The 26,972-nt window shown below is 38.3% G+C and overlaps 1 protein-coding gene and 1 long non-coding RNA gene across 2 annotated transcripts in view; one reads left to right on the top strand and one right to left on the bottom strand.

The window, feature by feature from the left end:
- The first annotated feature begins 243 nt into the window (after nt 1-243).
- Nucleotides 244-26,972, top strand: part of LOC108660397 (uncharacterized) — a 51,176-nt gene continuing 24,447 nt past the window's right edge. Inside the window, exon 1 of the mRNA XM_018113777.3 lies at nt 244-1,702. Coding sequence (XP_017969266.1) covers nt 573-1,702 — 1,130 coding nt within the window. The 5' untranslated portion in view covers nt 244-572. The remainder of the gene's footprint in view (nt 1,703-26,972) is intronic.
- On the bottom strand, nt 6,998-7,325 carry LOC149092206 (uncharacterized). Its single transcript, XR_016197698.1, has 2 exons — nt 7,292-7,325; nt 6,998-7,221 (listed from the first exon to the last, which is right to left on the bottom strand). It is a non-coding gene; the product is annotated as an uncharacterized LOC149092206 (long non-coding RNA).

Here is a 26,972-nt window from a genome sequence, read left to right as displayed (position 1 = left end):
GTAGTCAACCTTCACAGCTACTCGCCCAGTACTCAGAAATTTCGCGAATACCTCAGTAACGACAGTAACAGCAGTCAACAGCTGTTGGCGGCGCGTGCTCTCACTCTCGCTCTCTCCCTCTCTCTCTCGTTTTCGAACGGCGGCCAGAGAGCCGCTACGAATGAACGCAGCAGGTGCAGCAACAACTTCACCGACTCGTAACAAGTGCCGAGCGCGAAGCTTTCGTCTGTCGCTGGCGATCGACAGTCTGCGCCGTTGTCGTTGAACAGTTTGTGAACGACTTTCGTGCGATACAGACGTGAACGGCAGCTAAACACAGCAGCAGAAAAATTAAATATCGAGTTTCGAACTTTGGCGCGACTTTCGCAGTGAACATAAAATAAAATAAAAATAAAAACAAGTAATATTTCTAAAGTGTTGGCAAATTAAAAGCAACTGCAAAAGCAACAAGTGCAATAAAGTGCATAGTTTTTTTAAAGCAAAGTGTTGCCAAGTGTAGCACACACAGCACACATACGTACAAATAATTTTATACATACACACATAGCTCGCAGCTAACTTGGCAAGTGGACATGTCTGCGTCTACTAAACTGGAGCAGCACTCCAAGCCCATACTGAGTCCAACACGATCCCTTGATGAAGGTTTTGAAAGTGATCCGGATCGGGTTTCAACCGATTCAGAGCATCAAATAAATAACAGCAACAACAACAGCAATAACAATGCCAGCAAGTTGGCGCAGCTTAGCTCAGCGGCAACGGGCGGTGCCAGCAACAACAGCAGCAGCAACAGCAGCAACAACAGTAGCAACAACAATAGCAACCTGACAGAGAAACGCGGCGCACTTAGCTTGGCCGCGCCGCAGTTGCAGCGTCGCGATTACTACAAGGATCAATTGCAGCAGCAACAACACCATCACCAACACCAACAGCAACAACAGCAGCAACAGCAGCAGCAACAACAGCAACACCAGCAGCAGCACCAGCAGCAGCAACTCAAACAACAACAACAACAGCATCAGCAGCAGCGCCTGCAATATCAAAAGCAACGCCAACCGATGGTTGCCAGCGCCGCTGCTACCATTCACAATCATCGCTTGACCAGCGGCGTTGGCGTTGGCGCCGGCGCTGCAGCGGCCGCTGCTGCTGGATATCGGCGCGGTCGTCGCCTGCATGTGACGCCGCCTGCGCGTCACGCGATGCGCTCGCATTCGGTGGACGCGATTGCCAGGCAGCGCCATGGCTACGATCCGAGCAGCCTTATCCTTAAGCACGATGGCAACGGCAATGTGAGCAGCTGCAGTAGCAGCAGCGTTGGCGTCGGCGGTGGCGGCAGTGCCAACAGTCGCATGCTCAACTACAAGAGCGGCGCATCGAGCGCAGGCTCTGCGGCAGCAGCAGCAGCAGCCGCAGCAGCAGCCGCGGCCGGGCAGCCAGCGTTGCTTGTGCAGCCCATCTCGAGCGCCACGCTATCGCCGCTGGCGGGCGTCGGAGTGGACGGCGTGGGTGTGGAGGGCAATGGCAGTGCATCGCCCGTTATTGCCTCAGCCACGCACAGCCTGTACACCTTCTATCCGGCCGAGGGCAACCTGCAGGTGTGGCAGACCGAGTGCGGGGATCTGACCTACAAATCGTCGAGGAATATGCATCAGTTACACAAGGCGCCCGTATGCTGGACGCAGTCCATACCCAGGCAGGCAAGACGGTAAGTGCTTTGAAATTTTAACGAAATATGATAAAGGACTTGATATATACCAAATGCAATTTAAATAATTCCAATCAATAATAATTATGTTTTGATAGGCGTTTCTATATTTTCAATTATTTATCTTGCAAAACATTATTTAAATTCAAAGGCAAATTCATATTAAGAAATTCTAGATAGTTTTTAATTTAAAAAATCCATGAGAATAACTTGTATAAAGGCAGGTATATTAGAATATTTTGCTTAATATGATCTTAGAAATTTCGAGTAAACTAAACATGTTAGATATTTTAGAAATTTATATATAAATATGTTAAATATTAATTAAAGCCGAGGACTTTAACTAGTTAGATAAGAGCCAATAAGAGCAATGTAATATAAGAAAAAAAATTTAAAAATAAGTGGAATTTTTATTTGTATTAAAATTTAATTTAATAAGGCCGTTTTTTAATATATTGAAATATTTTAATAAATTTTATTTGTACAGAAATTGATATCTTTAAATACCTGAAAGTATATTTATCTGAAAATTGTATAAAGTTCGTTTGCTTTAAGTATATATTATATATTCCATATAATATATTTAATGTTATTTCTTTCACTTAAAATAGCTCGAATATAAAATTTTTTTCCAAATTCCACTGCCTTAAATATTTAAATAATTTCCAATAATTAATTTATTTTATAAGCAAAGAACACAGTTTTTATTATATTTCTAATTTAATGATACTAAACAAATATTTTATATTCAAATACATATTTAATTATTTAACTTGAGCTTTTTGCCCTCTAATCAAACAAATTTCTAGCAAACTTGAGTAAATTGTTTTGGTCTGGTTTTCCATTTAATTATTTTGGTATTTTTTTTTTTTTTTTTTGGTCGAGCTATTTCAAAGTGTACGCTAATGGGTTAATTGGTTCAGTTTTATTTTTGGCCAAAAAGAGTCAATAGCCATTTCATCTCAGTGCGGCAAAGTGAAAGTCTTCAGCAGCAGCCGCAGCAACAACGACAACAACAACAACAACAACAACGGCAACAGTAAAGTGACCGCGGCCAAGTTAAGCGCTGACTGCTTGGCCAAGCGCATGTGTCATTTAACTTGGCCGCGGGGGCTGCAATTAAAATGCCTTCAAAACTGTAACAGCCGTAATGGCTTCACAGCGTCCTTTAACAGCGCTGTTAAGCTCTTTGGCTTTGCATAACAGTTCGCTGTTAGGCACGACCCCAAATTAAACGCACAAATTGCAATTTTTGCGCTGAGCACATAAAATTTGCCAATTTCGTCGCACTTTTTATTGCCTATTTCGGTTGCCTTTTAGTTTTTGGGGTTTTTGTCTTCTTCTGCTTCTTCTTCGGCTTTGTTTCTGCTACAATTTGCAAAGAGCTGCTGAAATGTGTGTGTGTGCTTGAAATTTGAAATTTGCTTCGCATTTGGCTAATTTTATGACTCTGCGCATTTGGTGCGCAATACTTACTGTGATGCAAACGCATGAGGGGGCGTGGCGTGAGGCTGAAGGGCAGCGAGGCCGTAAATTTAACGAAATTACAAATAGATTTAAGATAACGTATTGAATATTGTAAAAGTTGTTGAGTTTAATATAATTTGAATTGCGGCTAAATTAAAGGGATTGTTTAGGAATAAAAAAAAATAAAAAAACAAATTTATTTAAGGCTTCCGGAAAAGAATGAGTCAATACAGTTTTATTTTATAGTATATTTTAAATGCAATCATTAAATTTTAAGTCTTATTTTACGTTATATTTATATCGATTTTATATTGATTTTCCACTGTGCACTACTCGGACTCCACTTGGTCTCTCCTAAAAGGCTTATCCTTTCTCTTAAAGCACATAAATACCCAACACCATATTCACATTGCAAACTATATTCAAATTCCTCGCACTTGTGCCACAAGCCATAAAATTCACTTTCAATTCGAGTCAATCTATTGGCTCAAGTAGGCGGCGTCGTTTAGGCCATTGCATAAGCCAGAGCAGCACATGCTCAAATTGTTTTGAATGTTATTTAAAAGCCTTTTACTTAAAGTCGAGCACCCACACATGCCAGCTAGAAAAAATTTGCCGTAAAATGCATTTTTGATGCGCAAAAAAATAAAATCAATCAAATAACTTAGGCAACAAACTTGATTAGTTCAACACACTCGTGTGCCGCTATTGTTGTTGTTGCCGCCAGTTTTTGTTGCTGATTGAAACGCACTCAACACACACACACGCACAGCTGGTATGTTACGAACATTGCCTGCAAATCAAATTGCATGATGCGCAAAAATGTCTTGATGCTTCTTTGAAAAGTAAAAGTTTTTTATTTTGTTCGCAAATTTATTTACATTGTGATGGGTTTTTTACATATATCATCTCTTCTCTTTCGCTACGCGCTTATGTGTCATGTATTTTTTCAAACACTTTTGCTTTTCATAAGTTTATTTTTGCGTCTGACACTAATTTGTTTGTATTTGGAGGCTGTGACGGCAACCACAACGGCAACTAAGGTGTAGGCGTTGCCATCACTGGCCTCTTCAAAAAACCTATGAAAGTATATTTCAGTTAATTTTTTTTGCTGGTTAATTGTTGTGTTAGAGATGCATAAAATGTTTTGTGCGAAAGTTTATTTAATTTCGTGTTTGATTGAAGCCGCCCTTTGATGTGAGGGCGAGGCTTTGACCAAGTGTTTATTGTGTATATTCGAGTGTGCAATTAATGAAATTTCTTGTAAATATTTGTAATTGATGACCAAGGCAGGTGAAATTATGCAAGGTGCCAAGTTGATTATGTAATTGACTTGAGTGCTGGGTACATGGCCAGTGGCTTTTATTATGAAATATTTTGAAATATCTAACACTAAGATATATAGATTTTAATATTAGGTTTTGGTTCATAGTATATTATAGTATGCCCAATAGACTTCTGCTTAATACAATACTATATTGCCAGGCATAGAACTTACTAGAGCTTCCATAATGGTAGAACTTCCATAAAGTTACCCTTTAAACTTCCTGGCATTCCCATGCTCGACTTGGCGCACTTAGTCAACCCGCATTCGATCCCTATTACACACACGCACACATACAACAAGTAAATTTGCATGCCACACACACACACATACACTCACACAGGCCCATGCATAATTACCATGACATGCAGACGCACAAAGCCGCAAACATATAGCAACAAAAAATTTCATTACATTTGCTGGCCTTTTGGCTTATGAACCGAGGGCTGAATAACCACCAGCTCACCCCCCAGTCCGCTTCACATATGACTTCACATTTTTGGCCCGTGACCCAAACGGGTGCGCAGGTGTCGACACTCGAGACAGCCACAACTGACGCTGAGTCAGACAGCGGCGTACTGTGGAGTGACAGTGCTGGGGGAGTGCGGAGGGCGTTACACATTGTGTTTGTTTTCGTTTTCGCATAATTACAATGAAAAAACGTACTCGAAAACCCGACGAAAATTGTAACAAAAGTTGTGTGACAGACCGACGCATGGAAACCCTAAACGGCTGGGCAAACGATATGAGTGGGGGGGGGCGCGGCGGCGTGGGGCAGCGGGTTTCACTGTGAGAGTTTCGTTTTTGTTTTTCTCAATTGCATTGCATTTCCGGCTGACTCTTTGTTTGCCGGAATCCGCGTTTGCCCTCTGATGTCATTGACAGCTCAATTATGGCCGGGTCCACTCCACTTAGAATGAGCTCTACAAACTGCTGTAGAGCCCGCATTAATTCTTTTGTCTCATGACTTGCCGAAAAAGGTGTTAAAACAGACGTCACACGAGACAAACAAGAGGCCAAGCAGAAGAAGTTGAAATCGAATTGGATCACAAAACATGTGAATGAACTACAAATGCTCTTTAATTATGGACTATCATAGGGCATGTCTTAACAGAGAAAATTTGTATACCTAAGAGTGATGCATATGTTAATAGGATAATAAATTCCAATATTATATAGTATGGTATACTGTTCAGATAATTTGACTAGAGGTATATACACGGACTACTTTAAAGCTGAGAATTTTGTTTTCAATGGCTGATAAATACTTCAAGATAGGATATTATTATAGAGCTGTGATATATTTGATTTATACATCATGAGAATGATCTCAATGCAGCACATTTCAGTAGACTGACATATTACCCATAGCAAGTGTATAAATTATAATGCTTTAATGCCAATCCTCTTAATTACTTTCAAGTGGCACAGCGCTTATTGTTCGCCAAAAAAAAAAACTAAGCCAAAAAATTTGAATGTTTTCGATTGTTTAAACGATGATTTATAAACCGAAATGTGGGTGCACTTCAAGCAAAACAACAAATGAAACAAATCACAATGAAAACTTAAAAAAGTAAATCGACAAAAATTAGTATTTGTATTTTGTGTGTGAAAAGCAATTACAACTTTGACATTGAAATTGCTATTGCCATGTGTTGTTACATATACAAAGCACACGCACACACATACGCACTATTCTGTGCTAGTATGTGTGCGTGTGCGTCATAATACAATGCACAAACAAATGAGCTAAACGAAACAAATGATTCATTATTTTTGTGGGTCTGGCCAAATATTGCACTCAATTTACACAGAGAGCAGACGCAAGTTTGTTGCTTAAGTCATTTGTTTGCGCATGTGACAACAACAGCAATAACAATCTCGGCGACTGTAGTGTCAATAGCAGGCATGTGTAGCAGGCATATTATGTAAAAGAAGTTCGTTGCCTCAGTCATTCGTTTACGGTCGAAGCTTCCTCGGATGTCTCATTTTTGACCAAATATTGACACTCGAAAATTGCTCATTGGACAGCCATAATGGTTACTCTTTGGCTTTTTGTTCATTGTTGTTGTTGTTGTTGTTGGTTTTTGCCAAAAATAAAAGCAAATTAACAATAAATTTATATTTGAAAGCAAATGCGGAAGATTCAGTTCGCTCAATGCTCACGGCTGTTCTTGGTTATTCTTCTATTATCATTGTTGTTGTTGTTGTTGTCTGTTGCAAATAAGGCGCCTAATTAAAACAATGAAGAAGCCACAGCAGTTGAATTTTGTTGTTGCCTCTGAGCAATCAACGCTCTAAAAAAAGAGCCAAAACATGTTCATCAAGCTGTGCCAAGAAATAACGTAGCTTAATTTCTTGACTGTTTTGTTTTTTTGTGGCATTTTCATCAAATGGCTTAAAGTGATTGGCAAATACGCAAGCCCCAATCAGAAGACTTTAAAGAACCTAACATTTTGTTGTTTCTGTTGCGTCTATATTTATTTATATTTTTTTGTTTAAACAACATTTTCTCGGCTAGATAGTCAACAATTATGGCCACAAAACTGGACACAAGCTGAGCAAGAAGCTGTGCCAGCACCTGATGGCAGGGGGTTGGAGGAGGGGTGAGCTAGGTCTTGAGCAATTAGCGGCTTTGTTTACAAACTTAAGTGACAAATTTATGGGGATTCTTAATGGTAATCGCATTGCTGTGCCAGTTGGTGTAGCCTTGGGGCCCCTTCGATAGCTTGAAAAAGACATCAAAACAAAAGATTATAAAAATAGTTTTTCAATTTGAATATTCAATCTTAAAATACCTTAAGTGTTTGCAGGTGTGTGTGTGTGCGTGTGCTTAATAATTATACGATTTTTTTTTATTTGTATATTGAGAGGTGTGTAAATATATTTGAAATATACTTTGTAACTTGACTTAATAGTTCAGGGACTTGAGCGTGTCTTATATTTCACATTTGACACGTGTTTTAAAAATAGGACTTTGTTGTTTGTGTGTTAAGAGTAAAAAGAATTTTCCATAACATTTTATTTTTAACTGAAGCGCAAATTAGTTAAGTAAGCTTAACTTGCTACAGTTTCTATTGATATACTTAGCATTTCCAGGCTGTTTTCTCTTAGCTAGCTATATAGCATGTAGATAAAAGACTTATTTTCGGTTTTCCATAAATATATTCAACACTTCATTAAGGTATCTATTAATTCCTACATCATTCAATACTTTCCCAGCTGTGCCTGACCCCAAATGACATGCTCATTAGCTAGCTGAATGATTCGCGTGGATATTCTAATTTAAGCTTGTATTCCGCTTTTACTTTTGCTGCCCACGTAGTCTTATGTCTAATACACGCCGAGCTTCACTAAGCCGTCCAATTTCCCTTCGGACTCTAGCCATAAATTGGCGCGTGTGTGTCTGGCTAATTAACATATTTTAAATATAATATTTTAGTATTTCTTCTGTTTTTTTTTTCCATCTTGCATGTCGTGAATCTTTGTAATTAAAAACGCGCAAATCTTTCGTATTTTCGCCAAGAATTTCGAGTCGTATATCAAATGGCAGCGACCGAAATGAAAGTTTTAGTAAATACACACGAATATATATATTTTTTATGTTTTTTGTTTTAGTTTACTGCAATTTGTTGTTGTACAACACCAACTAACCTTTAATTAAGTTTTATGGAATTGTTTTTAAATATATATTTATACATATTTAATTATTATTATTTTTTTTTAATAATTGCTTAGACTTCAGCTATTGTCTATACATTTTGAAACATGATTTTTATATTCAAGTTTTACTGCATTGCATAATTCGTTGATATTAATTCTAATCGGTGCTCATTTTTTTTTTTTTTAATATTTACTTCTGGTTTTTTTCTTTTTAACGAAAGCGAAAATATTTAATAATCGTCAAAAGATTCCAGTTTATGAATTAATTTATTGAAAATGTTTCTTTTTTTGTCATGCAAATGCTGAAATTTAATATGTAAATCAGCCATAGGAATTCTAAAAACAAAAACGAAACTTGTTTTAGGGGGCGGGGCGCGTGCTTGACAACAAATTTGCTAACACGCTTTTGACTGTTGCTCTTTGTCGATATTTCTTCTCCCATTCTGCCAATTACTGTCCAAACAAAAGTTTTCTCTAATTTGCTGACACGGACACAGTTACGGCCCGACTCGCATGTCATGGCCAGGCTCTCTAATCAAAAATCCCCCAGCCTGCTGGCTGCTGCTGCTAGAGGAATAGCTGGACGTGGTCCGTTGATGCAGCAGCTGAGATAAACGTCAGGCGATGTTTGTTTGGGTTTTTGGCCTTTATTGGGGTTTTTCTCTTTTTTTTTTTCTAATTAATAATAATAACAATTGAAGCGCAGATTCAGCTGCAGTTACGCTTCGTCTAACGGCACAAAATAAAAACAAAAAAAAAAAAAACTTTGAGGCAAAAGGTGTTGAAAATGTATTTCAAGTGCTGCCCTGGGTTTTTCTTATTTCGCCTCGCCTTGGCTGTGGTCTATTTTCCTGGCCCAAATCAAAGAGGTTTATCAAAATTGCTTACAAGCTTGGCTAAAGTGCATTTGTTTTAATTAAAACTGAGTTTTTGCGGCCCAGAGAGCAACAGTTTTCCCAGCACCCGTTTTAATCAAGTTTTCATAAATGAAAAAAAAAAAAAAAAAAAATAAAAAAAATTGCTTGGCATGCGGGTTAAGGCTAAAAATCTTATTAATATACAAGAAAATTTATGATTTGTAAATTAAATAAAAATATAAAATTATTATTGGGAAATATATATTTTTTATGAGAGTAACGTAATACTCTGGCAAGGACTTTCTATATAAAATGCCCATAAATTGACGACTATAGAGGACTAATGCTCTAGTTTCATTTACGCGCTTCACATGTGCTAACTATTTCAGCTATCTTAACTATTTGAACTATCTTAACTAGCCAAAAGCGAAGGCAACACATTTAAAACTTTGCTTTTATTATGGGCATTAATTAGCCGGCAAGTGAACCGCATTGGGCAGATTCGAAGCTGTAGCCTAGCATGATTTTTATACCCTGAACCCATTGAAAATGGGAAATCAGGGTATAATGGTTTTGTGTAAAAGTATGTAACAGGCAGAAGGAATCATCGCAGACCCCATAAAGTATATATATTCTTGATCAGCATGACGAGCTGAGTTGATATAGCCCTGTCCGTCTGTCCGTCCGTCCGTCCGTCTGTCCGTCCGTCCGTCCGTCCGTCCGTCCGTCCGTCCGTCCGTCTGTCCGTATGAACGCCGAGATCTCAGAAGATATAAGAGCTAGAGAGCTGAAATTTTGTGTGCATACTCGTGTATACCATACGCAGTACGAGTTTGCTTTATTTTTTCGATAACTCATCCGATAACTTTTTTATCGAGAATAATCGAAAAATTGATTTTGTTTTTTGAGCCTCATTGGAATACTATTAGACGTGGAGACTTCAGATTTACTGTGTATATATATATATGATGAATACAAACATTTTGTAATCAACAGATTTTGGATACCACGCCCCCTTCGCCCCCAATTTGTAAAAAACGTATTTCAAGTACTAGAGATTTGTGCTTTGGAATGTACACACATTTTGACCATATAATTACGCCCTGAAAGTTTCATTAAGATCGTATGTTTACAAACGAAGTTATTCACCAAGTAAATTCTCATATTATTGCCCACACTGCAGCGCAGCCCAATCGCAGTCGCTGCTTACTGCGCAGTTAGCAGAGAGCGGGTGCGTGAGGGTGGATGCATATGTATGCATGTGTGCGTGCATAATAGAAGTGCAGAATGATAAGTATATCAGCTTGGAGGGTTCAGGGTATCTCCTAGTCGAGCAGGCTCGACTAGAGTCTTCTTACTTGTTATACATAAAATTTGATAGCCCATATAAGTGACTTAACGATTCGGCTGGTGAATAGTTCCATTAACTAGACAATTACAGAGGCGGGTATAAAGTTGCGCTATCAGCAATGTCTTCGAACTTATCTAATCCGAGTTCCCAGGCTGAAATTAGTTAAGTTTCGTATTCTAACGATTCTAACGCCTGTGCCCATTAAAAGCGATTTAAAATAATTACAGCGCCGAAAACGAAACGAAGTAATTAGCGAAAGCAAAAAACAAGAACAGAGGAGAGAACGCAATGCGAATTAAATAAATTGCTATACAAATTCATTTTATTGACTCGCGTGCTAGCCCGAAAATAAAAAGCAGTAAAACAAAAGAATCGCGCGTGCTGCTGCCGGCAGTGCTCGACTAGACGATACTCTGTAGTCTATGTTGGCTAGTCTAGAGTCGTAGGCCGGCAACAGCACACACGTTTCTTTTGTTTTATAAGGGATATAAAAAATAAATTTAAATATAATTTATAACACGCTTTATTGTATATATTTTATATAAATTTAAACTCCATTAAATTGTACAATAAATAAATATTTCGCCTTTTGCTTCCACTCAACCTTTTACCTTGCCAATTTACCCATGGGTATAGCGTATAAAAGCAGAAAAGATGTTCGTAAAACCTGAACAAATTAGCGCTTAAAAGTCAAAACCAGAACCAGAATCTGATATCAAGCCAAAGTGAATGCTGAAGAGGCTTCAGATGGACAGACGTTGACATTTATAGCGTCGATTACGCAATGGGAAAGGGTCTCTAGTTTATGCTATTTGAATGAAAACGGAAATGCCATTAGAACAATGCCCAAAAAAATAAGAAAAAATAGCACAAAATATAAGAACAGACTCTTAATTTGAAAGTAACTGAAAGTTCTTTGACTCGACTACCCTCGGGAGTTACCTTTACTTCGCTTCTCTCTGGCACTCGGTTCGCTTAATTGTTTACACGCATATTTTATTTAAAAATCCAAATTTGTTTTTCACACGCTGCCAACCAAATAAATAATTTTCGTTTTTTTTCCTCTCGGCTAGCCCACGCCAGAAGTCTTGAGGAGAAAAAAAAGTGTTCCACGCGCTTTGCTATAAAGTTGTTTGTTTGTCTTATGCTCGCTGATTAATTTTAATTTTAATTCTCATGTTTTGTTTACTCGCCTGCTCAGCACGGCCTGATGGATACATTTGGGCTCTTGCTCTGGCACTAAGTAGCAATTTAACACACACACACAGACACAGACACAGACACATACATAAAGAGTGCTCTGTTGTGGGCGTTAGCTGTGTCTTTGCCCCCCTTTAGACTCGACGCCATGCAAATGAGGCGCTGAGCGACAAAGTGACAGGCAAATCCCCGGTAAATTGTGTGGGCGTGTTGTATTTGAGAGCTGCTTATTTAAAATATTTGTTAATTTGTCAAGAAGAAGCAACGACAGCAAAGACGCGCTGAGTAGGCAATGGAATAGTTAGTATGAAGTTAGTAGGAACTTAAATGTAATAAATAGAAGAAACAGTCTTTAGTTATATTATCTAGCCGAGTCAAGTTAAGTTGTTTCTATGCATAGCCCAGTAACCTAAAATCCTCTTTAGCTGCAGCAGTTGCTGCAGCAGTTGCTGTAGCTGATGATGCACTTTGTTGTTGTTGTTGCTGTTGCTGCGACAGCTTTGAAGCGACACCCTAACAAATTTTTGCTGACGGCGGCATATTTTCAACACCTGCTCGGCTGTCGCCATGGCTGGCAGGCTGGCAGACAGCCAGGCAGGCAACCTTTGTGCCACTTTGCCAATTCCCAAAACTCACTTTTGTGTCATTTGCTGTGAGCGAGACAGCAGCAGCAGCAGCAGCACCACCACCAGCAGCTGCTGAAGCGCATGCGAGAGAGATAAGGCGAAAAATTGTTGTCGCTGCGAATGGTGCAGCATGAGGTGGCAGGCAGACAATGCGGCTGTGTTGCATGCATTAGAGCAAGTTCGAGGCAGGCAGCAAATTAACTTGGCCAAGACGCAAACAGAGGCTGCCACGCTGGCACAGAGACTGAGGCAAGGAGTGGTACAGAGACTGAGACTGAGACTGGGGCAGAGGCAGAGGCAGAGGCAGAAACAGAGGCTGGGGCTCACACTCTGACAGCAGCAGACGCATCTTGCCTGCGAACTGCGCATCTTATTAAGAAAGAAAGTACTTTCAGTCAGGCAGCTGTTCGTGCTGTTGTTGTTGCTGTTGTTGTTGTCGCTGCATTTCTTTAGCTATTTTCCACCCATACAATATATGTTATTTATATGTATTTTTTGCCGCTGCTGCTTCTTATTTTTCTTTGCCATTTGCAAGTGCCGTGCGAACTTCAACTTGAGTAGTTGAAGCCAAGCCAAGCCAAGCCACACAAGATGACTCCACTGCTCTGCTCCGCAGGCACAGCCTTTGCTTCAGCTCGGGACAAAAAAATGCCAACTGTAACTGGTTCCACTAGTTTGTGGCTGTTTATTTTTATTTTTTTCGAATATGGTTTTTATTTCTATTTTATATTTCTAATCATTTCAAATGCGTTTCAATTGCCAGCAAATTGGCTGCTCGCAAGCCAAAAAAAAAGAGCAAACAACTATTTGGGGCTGGTCCAAGTGGTTCGGCCAAGTTTTTAGTGTCTCTGACAAGTCTGGCTGGCTGTTTATTTATTTTTTTTTTTTAATTGTTGCCCATAATGCAATTAAATCAAATATTTCTAGCTTGTATTTAATTTGTGTGCAAATATTTGCCAAGCTTTTTTCTTTACTTGTGTCTGCCAAAGTTTGTTGCCTAAGTCTTTTGTATTCGGACATTGGACGAAATGCAATTATACTAATTATTTGGCTATGGCAAAAATGTAAATGCAATTAGGCTAAATAAATAAGAAAATATATATAAATTAAAATAATTAAAAGCAAATATTTGTCAATATTTTTTTGAGTTTAGCAAGAGAAATTTGTGACAAGCAAATAATCCAAATAATCCACCTGCAAATCAAAAGGCCTCGGCTATGCGCCTCAGTGCACTAGAATCGCTTCAGCTGGTAGTTTTTGTCGTTCAGCTAAGACTTCCCTCTTAGCATTTCCGCATGTTTATTTCGATAGCTAATTAAGTTATATAAGCGCTGAAGAATCATAAAACCATCCCGCTATTCCGCCAGCCAGCCAGCCAGCCAGCTAGCCAGCTAGCCAACTAGCACATATTCAGGCACTCAGTCACTCACTCGCCCATCGGGCGTGTCAACATTCACATTCATCTGCGCACATAAATCCATTTCGCAGTTCCACTAGCATGCACAGCTAGCAGAAGCAGAGCGAACGGAGGAAGACTGATGGAAAAGCTGCTGATCTTATGACAGCGCGACTTTCCTATGATGTAATATCGTTTTTAATTAAGTCACGCAAAATTGTGCGCTAATTTGCACGAATTCTATTTTCTATTTCTGCTTCTAATTGGCGCTTAGGCTAGGAAGACCCTACAGCAGAGTCCATTGCCCTAAAGGCCCATCATTATAATTATGTAAACAAGGAAGTAATAGATGAGGCTAGTTGGATTTTATGCTTCTTGGGGGTATGGGATGCGTAATTGCTCAGAGGCCGCTTCAGCGTGTGCTTTTACTAGTTGGGCCGTTTCCTACGGAAATAGGCAGACAGACAGGAGTTCCAGTAGCTGCTTGTGTGGGGGGCACTCAAATGGAGGCCTTAACATTCAAAACAGGCAACGGGTCGATGTGTTTATTTCCATTTGCATTTCCACAACAGCAGCAGCAGCAGCAGCAGCAACAACAACAACAATTTGATTGCAACGACTATCTGGCAAGTTTGTTGCCTAAGTCTTTCGTTTCGTTTGGTTTCGATTTTTTTTTTTTTTTTTTGGTCACTTGTCGCAGCGCCGTGTTAATTGAAAATGAAAGTGCAAACACCCCGAATGGAAAATAAAGGCTGCAATGAAAATGTTTAGACAGTCGCAATCGATAATCAAATGACAAAACGCCCCTTCGAAAAACTTTCATCTGCTCTCTTTTCGCTTCAATTTGTTTGGTCCCTCTTTTTGTTATTTATTTATCATTATTTACTTTGCATGCCACACTTCTGATTTCCGCATCGTCGCATTGCTTGTCTATGTATGTGTATGTGTGTGTGTGTGTGTGCATTGGAGCGCTCAAATTGACTGCAGCTAGCCGAGGGTTTGGTCTAGTCCGATCTGGTCCATTTCGTGCTGGCCATGTTCAATTAATATGGGAAGTGATTGCAAATGAAACTGAAATCTCTGGGTAACAGTGAAATGCAGCAGGAGGGGCAATAAAATAATTGTCTCTAGTGTTTATATTACTTCTGAATGGAAATTGACAGTAAATTATGTCATATAAAAGGAAATGCAGCTGCATTTATATTGTATATTTTTATCTTTAGATTTATAATGATGAAGATCATCAATTTATAGAAGCTTATATTATAAAATAATATTGGACACTATTGACTTAAGATTTTACACAATCTCTATTTATAGTTCGAAAGGAATAATTAGACGAAACAAAATTAAACTTGTAAAATTACTAATGATAAAAGTCCGACAGTTCTGAATTGTATTAAATAATATGAGCGATCCGTTTAAGTGATGATGCTTATATGTCTTTCACACATAATTTATATTATTTATGCTTATAGCACAGAGATTTGTTTATTAATTATCTTTGGCTTTACTAAATTAAATGCAACTTATATAGTGGCTATAAATCAGCGGTACTTCAGCTTGTCAACTCGCTTTCAAAACTCATCAGACTGCGAGTCTGCAGTTTACCGCACTACGTCTATTTCTATCTCCCTCTCTCTCTCCTTTGTTCGTCTTGCTCTGCAGTAAATGTATATGTTAAGCTGAGCGGTTGTTGCTTCGATTTGTGTCGCTACTTTTGCCGATCGTGAATTGGCGATTGCTGATCGCCGATCGCCTTGGCAATAACAATAATTTCCTGTTCAAGAAAAATTGCAAGTTGGCTAATTTGCCGCAAATAAACGACGCGCAAATAATATACAATTAATTGCCAGACGCAGTTGGAGTCGTCGCCGTTGTTGTTGTTGTTGTTGTTGCTGCTGCCAATGTTGCATTTAAAGTCGTTTGGCGGTCAAATGCATTTGGCCAGCATTAAATGCAAAAAACAGAAAAAAAAAATGTAAGGAAAAGGAAAAGAAAAACTCTCCGTTTCTGCTTTGCTATCTGGCGTCTTGCATCGGCAGCTCTCCGGGCAGCCGGACATCTAGCCAGCATATTGGCAACTGGGCGCTGGGCAACGCCCACACGCAGATTTCTGCTGCTGGGCAAAATGCAATTTGGCGCTGTGATCGGCAAATTATGAAGTGCCAGGAAAGCCATTTAAACGATTTAATGGCACGCTGCAGCAGCACAGAGATCGTAAATAAACAGGGCACAGTTGTAGAGCACGCCACACAGACGGCTACATTTATGAAGAAGCCCCTTGGTGGTCCAGGGAATAAAATTAAAACGAAGAAAAAATTTAACGAAAATAAGATAAAAACGTGACACTGCTTACGAAATCTGAAGAAAATATTTTAAATCGCTTGAAATATATTATTATATTGGCTAGAATTATTTAAAAATTATTTAATTCAATATGCAAAAAGTTTAAAATATACTAACATGTATTATAGAAATATATTTAATATATAATATAGTAAAATATATTTTGGGTTTTGAAAGAATAAATATTTATTATGATATATTTATAGATATTATATTCTTACTGTACGTATGTACTTTCATAGGTATAATTCTTGAAATAATGATCAATATATCATTAATTATATATAGCTGCAAAGAGATTCATTAGAGATCGATCTAAATAGTCAGAACAATTAGACATTCACCTCAACAACACGACAATCATATATATGTAAATATGAATAAATAATCTTTTTTGTTTGCTGCACACTCTCCAAAACTATTGCGCACATTCTTCAACCTTTTTAGGGAGCTTTGAACCACTGTGCGTTGTCCGAATTGTTGTTGCTCCTCTCATATGGATCTGAGATTTGCAACAATGTTGCCAATTTGCTGGCTGTCTTTTGTTGTTATTATTGTAGCGGAAGTTGTTGGCGGCATGTTGTGCTGCTGTTAATGCTGCCGACAACAACAACAACAACAACAACAGCAGGCGCAGCAACAGCAGCGAGATGAACTTGAAGATCAGCTGTAAGCAGTGCGCTGCGCTGCGCTGCTCTGCGTCGTCGCCGTCATCATTTGATTAATTTGTTGTGTTGGAAAGTTTTGTTGCAAAGTGAAATCAGTTGTGTTTGCTACGACCGACTTGCCTTGTGGCTCAGACCCAGACTCGAGACCCAAGACCCAAGAGACAAGACCTGGTAATACCCATTTCAATTTCAATTCCATTTTCCACGTCGCGTTCGCATTCTATTATTATTGGTGCTCTGTGTTGGTATAGGTATATATATATAAATATCTATATATATGGAGTAGCAGCTAATGCAAAAGGTATTTTTTTTTTGGCGCCCGGGCTGCATGCCAAATCAATTGTGTCTGTCGTCGTTGCGCTTGTCTCTGGATAGTAATAATAATAATAATATATCTCTTAGGTTTCTGTGTAGTTTCCCCATCTCTCTCTCTTTCCCTCTCCCCGTCTTCATCTGCACTTCTGTTGCTATGGATGCCACAATGTTTGTCAAGTGTTTCGAATGGCGGCACGTATGAAAACATTTCGTCTGCTTTCTTTTCAAAAACATCGACGGCTGCTGAGTGTTAAAAATCAACTTCGACTCGGACTTCAGCAGCGGCTTCGTTTCTGTGTTGCCCGCCCCTTTTTGCTACACTTTTTTTTTTTTTGTTTTTTTGTTTTTGTTTTCGTGTGCCCAACGGGCGCTAATTACGCAAGCATATAGTTAGCTGGGAGCACAGCACAGAGACAGAAATGAAAGCCCATCCATCAGATGCAATGAATCTGAGTTTGTTTTCAGCTAGGCGATTTTCATTTAGCGCTCCAAATTGTTTTGCTATGCAAATTAGTTATTAGCCGCATCTTAATTGAATTAACACCATTTTTGGATCGCCCGAGAGTGTGTAGATAACAGAATAGAACAAGTGCTAAAAACATGGCGAAAAGCAGCTTTCAGCTGAAATTGTTTTTGTCTAGCGTAAAAAAAGCTTGGATTATTAGTAGAGCATGGAGCCGATATCGCCAGATTTTAATTACCTATACAAATACGCATGTAGGATGAGGCAGTTGAGGACACAGATCAACATGTTTCTCTTAAGTCTTAGTTATTATATACTATACTTATATATACATTTGAAAATTAATTCCGCATCAAGTGTCTTATTGAGCCATCAGCTGAAATCTAATGCAATAAATTCCACGCAAAATATGCTGTGACTCGCACACACACACATATATATGTATATATAGACAGCTCGCTTGGCTGCCTCACAAGTATCAGCGGCTAGCTGATTACTCATAAGCCGCGTTGTTGCATGACAGCACCAAACAAAGTCGACGCCGCATTTCAATTACAGTTTCAATTTAGTTGCTCATTAAAACGCCTGCAAATGTTGATAAACATTTTATGCTTGTGAGTGTGTGTGTGTGTGTGTGTGTGTGTGAGTTATGTAAGCGGCACGCGCTCAAGTCCGAAAAGCGTTTCGTAGTTGCTTTAGCCATTATGTTTGAAATACTTTAGTTTTCTAGTATTGTTTTAAGCCGTTCGTCAGTCAGCTGCATTTCCTCATGTTATGCATAAAAGTCTTGTAGCAGACACATTTGAATTGTAATTTTTTTTTATTCTCTCTCTCCCCCCTCTCTCTCTCTCTCTTTCTCTCTCTCATTTTGGCCCTTTATCGTTGTATAATAGAGTAAAAGTTGCCCACGCGGCTCTTCCGCAGCATCCTCCAGCGTTTTGTTGTGTTTCTCACGCACTTTAACACCATTTAGTTGATAACAATCGCCAATGTTTTTTTTTGTTTTTCTTATTTTTGGTTTGGTTTTTGTTTTCTTTGGGGTCCGATTCGTGCAATGGCACTTGCCACAGCCGTTAAGCAAGTTGTGTAGTTGAAGATGCAGTTGAAGCCGCTTTCCCAATACTTAAGATAAGCAACGTCCATAAGCGAGCGAGCGGTGAAGGTGGCTCTGGACCTGCACCCAACCAGTTGCCGACTTGTAATAAAAATGCAGGAAAAAGTACACATCGAAGGAGAAAGTAAACGTTAACGTTAACGTTAACGTTTCGGCTTGCTGCAAATGTTGAAATGTTGTTGCAAAGAAAGCAGCGAGCCGGCAAAAAACCTGGCAACAAACAAAACAACATTGTGCCTCGATCAGTGGCACGGGGAACTGGGGAGCAGCAGGTGCTGCCAGAGGGTTGCCATTGGCAGGTAGGTGTAACGGAGGTTATGGGTCCAGCTGCTTGGCATTAAGATGTGCTCATGTGGGGCTATATATGTATGTGTATGTGTATGTAATAACACGTTTAACAACCCCTGAGAACTGGTAATTCACATACGAAATGAGCGCTAATTCGCCGAGATTATTCAAGCAGATATATTAACAATATTAATTTAAGTGTAGAGTTTATTTTAGGCGACTCACGCAATATTGTATATACAATATACGTATACAATATATGAATGCCTTGGCTGAATTTTGGGCTTGATATGAAAACTGAGAGAAGTTCTGTTCAGATTTTTTACGGCTGCCTCGATTTTTGTTAAAATTTATCTGAAATTTGGTTCTTATATTTTATAAATATTTTTACAAAATATACTATATATAAAAAATTAAATTTTACATACAAAAAAATAATTTATATTGATTTAAAAAAAATATATAAAATAAAAATGTTAGGAAAATAAACTGTACGTTAAAATTTAATTTTGCATATTAAAAATTAATTTATATTTATTTAAAAAAATTTATAATATAAAAAATATAATATTTTGTTATTTAGTGTTTTTTATATATTTTTATTTTTTCTCATATGCATTCGTTTCTTTCATTAAATTATTTTGCAATTTAGTTCCCTTAAGACATTCGTTTGCTCTGCTCGCTTTTGCAGCCCTTGTGGAGTTCATTGCACCTGTTGCATGCTACAAATTTGTATTTGTTGCAAGTCCAATTGCCAGCACACACACAATCACACACACACACACATTGCAGACAAATGTGGTATGAAATCGATAAAGCATTGAAATGCATTCGCTGGCCAGGCAGCTGCTAGCAGCATTTCGCTCGCATCTGCATGCACTTCGGCACTTTTGGCTGCCACTTGTTGCACCTTTCTCCTGCTGCCGCAATTCGTTGCACAGAGCGTACTCTTGCTACAGGTTGATAAATTTCTGCAGCTATAACGGCCACATATGCCGTTGCCAACGCCCCCTGCTCGGCCCGCTATCGGTTTCTATCTCTCTCTCTGTCTCTCACTCACAGTCTATGTCTCTCTCTCTCTCTCTGCCTGTCTGTCTCTCCCGTTTTCTGGCCAACTTATGCGCATAATTTTGCCTTGATTTCATTTTTCTCGCTGCGCGTATTTTTCAATTTCAAATGCAGCCAAAGAGATTGCAACGATCGATGGGCTTTGGCCAGCTGGCTATTTATTACCTCACCGTGAATGCAAATTCGCAAACGTTTACGATTTAGATTTAGTTGTTACTTTAGCTTCGTCTGATTATGCGGCTTCTGCCGCAGCGTTTGGCAATTGAAAGTTTCGGGAAAGGTTCAATGCACCCACTAGCCTAACAGCAAACGTTAAATGAGCCAAACGCGTGCCGAAAGGCAAGCAACAAAACCAGTTAACTGCTTTGCTTTTTTTTACTCTTAGCCAATTGCCAATCCATGGACAAGGTCACTTCCGTCAACATTGTGGGTGTTATTCACCTTTTTATATAAAATTCGCTTAAGTTGTGACTCGATTGTTTGTCAAGGCGTCAACTCGACTGTCACACGCGGAGCCTAACTGGGTCAACTTGTTCTTCAAGCCTAATGGGCAGCACTTCACTATGACCCAAACTGCGACGTTTCAAGTTTGGCCGAGCTGCGAAAATTCGCTCGCCTTGGGCCATTTAACGAACGCATTGACGTGCGCCTTGAACGGCTTTGTAGTGGCTGAAGACGACACTGGCAATGGAATTGCTAACGTTTAGGATTTGAGAGACATTTTACACATGCTGCATATATATTTATATATGTCTATTTGGCGACAGATTCAGGTTATGGACCCTACACTAAATGAGCCATGCATGTCGCCAGCGCCTCTGTGCTAACTGTCATAGCCATAGGCATAACGGTGTAGTGTATATATGTTGGAGTTAGGATAAGGCTGAAACTGTTTCAGGTCGTTAGCAGCGTAATTGGCTCATTAGCATTAGCCAAGAATTTGTCATACGAAGAGCTAAAGAATTTGTTTTTTTATTTAGCTTAGATGTGCTATAAAAATATTGTAAATATAGAATATAATATATAATATAAAATGTAGTACATTAATCAAATTGAAATGAAAACGGAAAACTATCTCGAATATTCGGACGGATTCGTAGGAGGGCTATAGAAAATTTATGCAGCAGATTACCAACTCTTTTATAAATATATTGCCTAAAATATTCATAGCGTTGAATAAAAAACATAATTTTGACCTTTAAGAATTATTTAAAATAGATTATGTATTTAATAAAATCGAAATAAATCTAACTCTAAGCCGACTTGGATTTGTATATAAAATTGTTCAAATAAATTTACGAACAAATTTATTATTCATATGAAGCATTAAGCAAAGAGTCTATAATAAATTATATGTCATTTGGGCTGAATGAATTTGAATTTATGTGGGAGTATAATACTCAGAGACCAATGTTATTTTATCACTTATTAATCTAATTTAAAAATTTAATTTATTTTATTTATTATAATAATCCCTTAAAACATAAATTCTAAATATTTATTTTTCTTTTCTTTCAGGTATGTATAAACACTTGCAAAAATTATTTATTTGCTATATCTGGGAGAGGAAAATCCAACAGCAATTTATCTGTGTAAGTCCAGGGCAGTTACAAATTTCACTTTTGGCTGTCCGACTGACTCATAATCTCTATCAGGCACTCAACTCGAGACAGGTAAACAGTACTGCAAGAAATAGTTATTGCTGTCAGCGGTTATCTCTCTCGTTGTTCTGATGATTCGCTCCGTTCTTATCAGCCAGGCGGCATCAAGAAAGTCTATAAGTCAAAGAGAATCGACGACAAAGGGCACTTTAATTATGCGCAATTAGTGAGCACTCGCAAAATACAGCGGAGAGATACAATCGCATCTGACAATTGCGGTCTGGCCGCGTTCATGACTTCATTTGTAAACGAAAGCGAAAACAAGAAACAGAAAAAATGAAAATGAAAATGAGTAATACATAGTATTTTCATTTAGTTTTTCTATTACCTTCACTTTGCTTTTTCTACTTTTTTTGGGCGTGCGAAATGTTTTTACTTTTACTTGCTGATTCTACGCGCAAAAGAAATTTTTGTAGACTCGTAAATATTCAGCTGAAGCTGTCTTTAATTACATATTTTTTGTTCGGCAATAATTAAAGTTTGCAAATGTGGTCAAGCGTATATATACCTATATATTTTATTTTTATTTTCTTTTTTTTTTATATTTATAAATTTGAAGCATTTTATCAATTACAAAACAATCGTATCGTTTCTTTGAAAACTTTCTCAAGTGCTCGGCAATCGATCAATTGAAGCGATTTAACAAAAGATACTCTAAAATAATTACAAAAGGTAGCCACAAGATCATGAATACATAACCCTCCTGCCAACAGCACCACTCGACGGAGTACCTCAACTTATATGCATAGCCCACAATTATTATCAAGTAATTTGAATTTTGGAAAGTAAGATATTCATGAGTGTGTGTGTGAGTGCGTGTGTGTGTGTGTGTGCGTTGCACTGTCAACTGTTGAGTCCGCCTCCTAGCCGTTACTCGCTGCTGACTCTGAGTCGCCTCACATTTATGTGTTTTGATATATTATTAAGTTTTTGTCGAGACTTGTTTGTCATGTAATCAAAAGCACTCGCATGCATCAATTGTTCAATTAGTCGGCTCAATCATGCAATCAAGTGTGACCGACGCATGCGATTCGCCGTCCCCTACATTGGAAATGGAGCACGACTCTGGGCCATACATAGCGGCTTCTGATAGTCCATGGACTTGTTTAATCATAGAGCACATCGCGTTGTCAATCCAACTATTTATGTATGTCCATAAACTCTTGCAATGTACATTTATATATATTTTTAAACTATAATGTGCTTATAATTATTTTTGTTGGCGTTTTATAATTTATTACATTTTACGGCATTAATTTTAATTATAGGTGGCATATCTTAATTAATTATCCAACATTATTAATTATCATGTTGACATTTAATCAATATGACTAATCTAATATCTCTTTACTTTGTATCAAATTAAACTTTGTTTTTTTTTTTGCTATTTAACCTTGCTTGTTGCATTTTTTCGCAAAGCAATTTATTGTCACTTAATGCGTATAATAAATTAAATAATCATTGCCAAAAATGTTTATTTTGTATATGAAATTTTCTTATTTAAATCGAATATAATTCGTAATTTATTAAACATTTATTAAAACATAAAAATGTAATCGTAAAAATGATTCAATTTATTATTTTTTCATATATCACGTTCAGTTAAAAATATTAATTAATACTCTTTTGTATAATTATTGCGATATCATATTACTAAGACTTTTAGGACTTTTTTAATTTATTAATTTTGAAATAATTTAGTTTACGTAATTTAATTAATTATTTCAATTTCATAAAAACACATTTTTTTTTTGCTATTTATATTAATGTTCTGCAATATCTTGTTTAATTTGTGCAAGCCTCTCATTATATTGATTTTTTAGTTATTTTCGGAGCTTTCTTTGTAACTAGCCTGGGTTTGATTTTCGTATTTCCATCAAATAAGCCACAAATAACGAATAATGATCGTCTATACATGTGCATTGCATAAATGTAAATATCTAGTTATATATCAGCCAATTAAGCTTCACTCTCTCGGCAAATCGCCGCCTCAATCAACTCAACTCAACTCGACTCGACTCGATTCGGCTCATCTTGATCTCATCTCAATTCAACTGTATTTCCATTCCAAATTTGTCTGGCTACATTTCCTGGCTGCGGCTTATTAAAGGCCGCTGGCTGCACCCGCACCATGCATACCATGCCCCCCCCCCCCCCCCGTTCTCTCCTGTCCCCCATGTCGCTTCAAATCAATGAGACTGTCCGTTGGCTGGTGAAATATGCAACGGGTTTTTGGCCATCCAATAACAAGACACACACAACGACAGTATGCCATAATTTCTGCCGAGGCTCGGGCTAAAATACTTGCCAGAGTATTTTGTATTTTATGAAAGTGAAATTTCTCGTCTCTCTGGCCGCGGGGCCAGCATCAGTGAACCAAGCCAACAGCCAGCCAACAAGCCAACAAGCCAGCCAGCCAACCAGTCAAGCATCAAACTATCCAACTGGATGCTGTGCTTGACGCTGACGCTGATGATGACGTTGATGAATAAACAAACAGACCAACATGTGAGCCCCCTCACCGTGCCCGAGCCCCCCTCTCTTGTCCAGACCATTGCCACTTGGCCACTTGACGACGATGTCTGTCAACGGCAAATGAAAGTGTTTGCAGTTCGGGCGCTGAAAAGGGGCGCGACGTGGCGCAGAGTTTTCGGGTGCCACTCATAAGTTTTATTACCACACACAAAAGCTCATGATTTTTCATATTTCTTCAAAAGAAGAAAGTACACAAAGCCCGCCCCGACACGGACCTGGCCGCGTCTACAACTGTCTTTTTGGAGACTGGCAAATCCCACGCTCCGATACGAAACGGTCAGCAAATTAATTGCCAATTAAACGGCCTGATGATCAAATTCGATTTGTTTTCGTTTTGCGAAAGCGAAAGATGGTAAAAACTATGTGAGAAATTAACAAAATAATTAGCGCATATATTGAAATGAAATTAGCGAAACTATAAACGAGAACGTTTCCAATAGAGCCGATCATAGACATATGAAATATGAACTGAAATTGATATGAAGTGACATTCATTTAGAAACGAGTTCAATTTAGATAAAGTTATTCGAGTACATTCACTCTGTGAATAGATCTGATAAGAAACTAATGTACTTCAATTATTAAACATTAACTTAATATTCGCAAATTATATGCAATATATAGATTAGCTTGGTATTTAAAATATTTGTAGTTTAGGCTCACTTAACTCGTCGGCTTGGCACCCGCGCTGCTCAGCCCACGAGAGCAGCTGTCAGTCCTTTTAAGCAGCAGCTGCTTCCACTTTCCTTTCGGCACTCGTTTAACGATTTCACAGCTTTTGCTTTTCTGACCCTTTTCTGGTGCACAAAGCAGCCGTGGCAACAGACAAAAGATGTGGCGACGAGGACGCAGGCCAAATTACATACTCCACTCCAGTATTCAAGTGAAACAAATAGAACAAAACTTTTGCTTTCACCTTTGCCGCATTCAAGGCAACCCCAACAGATGGGAACGGGTGGCCGGAGCGGCAAACAGTTGGGGCAGATGCCAAGAGCCACTCAACGACAGTTCCGGGCAAATGTTTTGCATGTTTTTTGTATGCCAAAAAGGTGGTAGGCGAGTAGGCTGGCGGGGGCGGCGAAGGGGAGGCGGATCTAACCTAGCACAACAATAGATGAGGCCCAGCTTGCCGAGCGAAGCCGTTGCTGATGTTGCTGTTGTTGTCTGGTGTTGCTGTTGTTGTTGCGTTGGCGGCTGGCGCGCAATTTGCATGCCAAAAGCAGCAGCGAAGCGAAGTGAATTGTTGCTGTTGTTGTAGATGTTGTTGTTGCTGTTGCTGTTGTTGTAGTTCTTGTTGTTTTTGCTTTTGGTCTAGGCAATTTGTTATTTGCCTTTTGAGGCGCACGCGCTGCCTTTTCAATTTGTGGTCGGGCCTGCCCTACACAAAATGCACTTGGCGAAAGAGAGAGAGAGAGAGAGAGAGATAGAAACCGAGACAGCGAGCAAGGGAGAACTGTGTCCCAGTGACCAAATGAACCACATTTTGTTGTTACACATTGGGCAAAAGCGTAGATTCAGCTATTTAGATATTCTAAACATGAGCCACAGCCACAGAAATTTTGCGCATCCACCAAAATGAAGATTAACTAAATGCGCAACGCATGCAAATTGCGCTGCAAGAAAGTTTTGTTTTTTGTCAACTTTCTATGCTCCAGCCAGAAAAATGTATTTCTTTTTTTCTCAAAGAGAGTTTGTGAGTAGCAGCTGACAGGTGCTTGGAAAGTTTTGCAGCGAGCCCTATCTATGATGAGGCTCAGGCACTTGCCGAAATCCAAATCAAAGCTGCCTTGAGCTACTCAAAAGACTTAGGCAACAAACTTGATGGCACTTACTGCTGCTCCTTTTACCATGTGCAAATGTCAAGGCTTTTGATTCATCATATTGCGCTTAATATTGAGCTGATTAGCCCCGTTAGCTAATACACTTCACATGCGTGTTGTCTTATGCATATATCTTTGATTATACTTTGATTATACTCTATCTACATCCAAAACTAATTGGAGATACAATCTGCAGTCGCTTCACTCAAAATGTGAAGGTTAGACCTTTGCCATTTTGGATAGTTTTTAATTTACGTATTTATAGCACGAGCTTTTAATTTTACAACAGATATTAGTGTGTGTTTTTTTTTCACTTGTTTGGCTTTGCGTGCTATAAAATTATTATGTATATATTTATTTTTGTTTGTTATTTTGTATGATTTTAATAAAAACACGTTTCAAGTTAGTATCGAATAAAAACTCGTTTCGCATGTGATGCTGTTGCTGTTGTTGTTGTTGCGTTTGCTATATTCTCCTGGGCTATTCACAGCCTGATAAGCTTCAGCCGGTTTTTGGCCATTTTTGACATCGGCCAGACGCATAGACGACACCTGCGATGATTTATAAATATTTATGAAACAATTTTTATGGCTTTAGTTTTTCTAATACTATAATAAAAAAAATAAATAAAACACATTTATGTGTTAATCAAATGATTTGCGCATAGATTAAACTCAGTTTGGTTATTTTATTGCTTTTTAGCAAAGTTCAAGCGGCAAATAAGATCAGATTGATGTATTATTTTTTTTTTTCGGCATCGCTAAAGTGCAGGAAGTAACATAAATCAGCAGAGCAATAATGTCTGATTTATGTGTGTGATTGTAAATTCTATATTCGATGAGCTTGATATTTCAGCAAAAATTTCTGCCTTTAAATCTTGTATTAATATAAAGTTAGCAATTTACAAGTTTCCCGCATCGCTTGAGCTTAAAAAAAGTCTAAATAAATTGCCGCCTTTGTGTTTTTTTGTGAACTGTCAAAAAATTTGCAATTATATAATTAGAGAGGTCAGGAATATATGTATATTTTTTTTTTCGATTTAAACAACAGAAAACACACACAAAAATCTTTCGATGAGTGTTAACTTAATGCTTAAGTCATAAAT

This window comes from Drosophila navojoa, chromosome 2 (assembly GCF_054131105.1).
Source record: "Drosophila navojoa isolate 15081-1374.11 chromosome 2, UAZ_NAV_1.0, whole genome shotgun sequence".
In the NCBI taxonomy this organism is placed as follows: Eukaryota; Metazoa; Arthropoda; class Insecta; order Diptera; family Drosophilidae; genus Drosophila; species Drosophila navojoa.
Note: the sequence above shows the minus strand (reverse complement) of the source record. Positions and strands in the feature narration are given on the sequence as shown.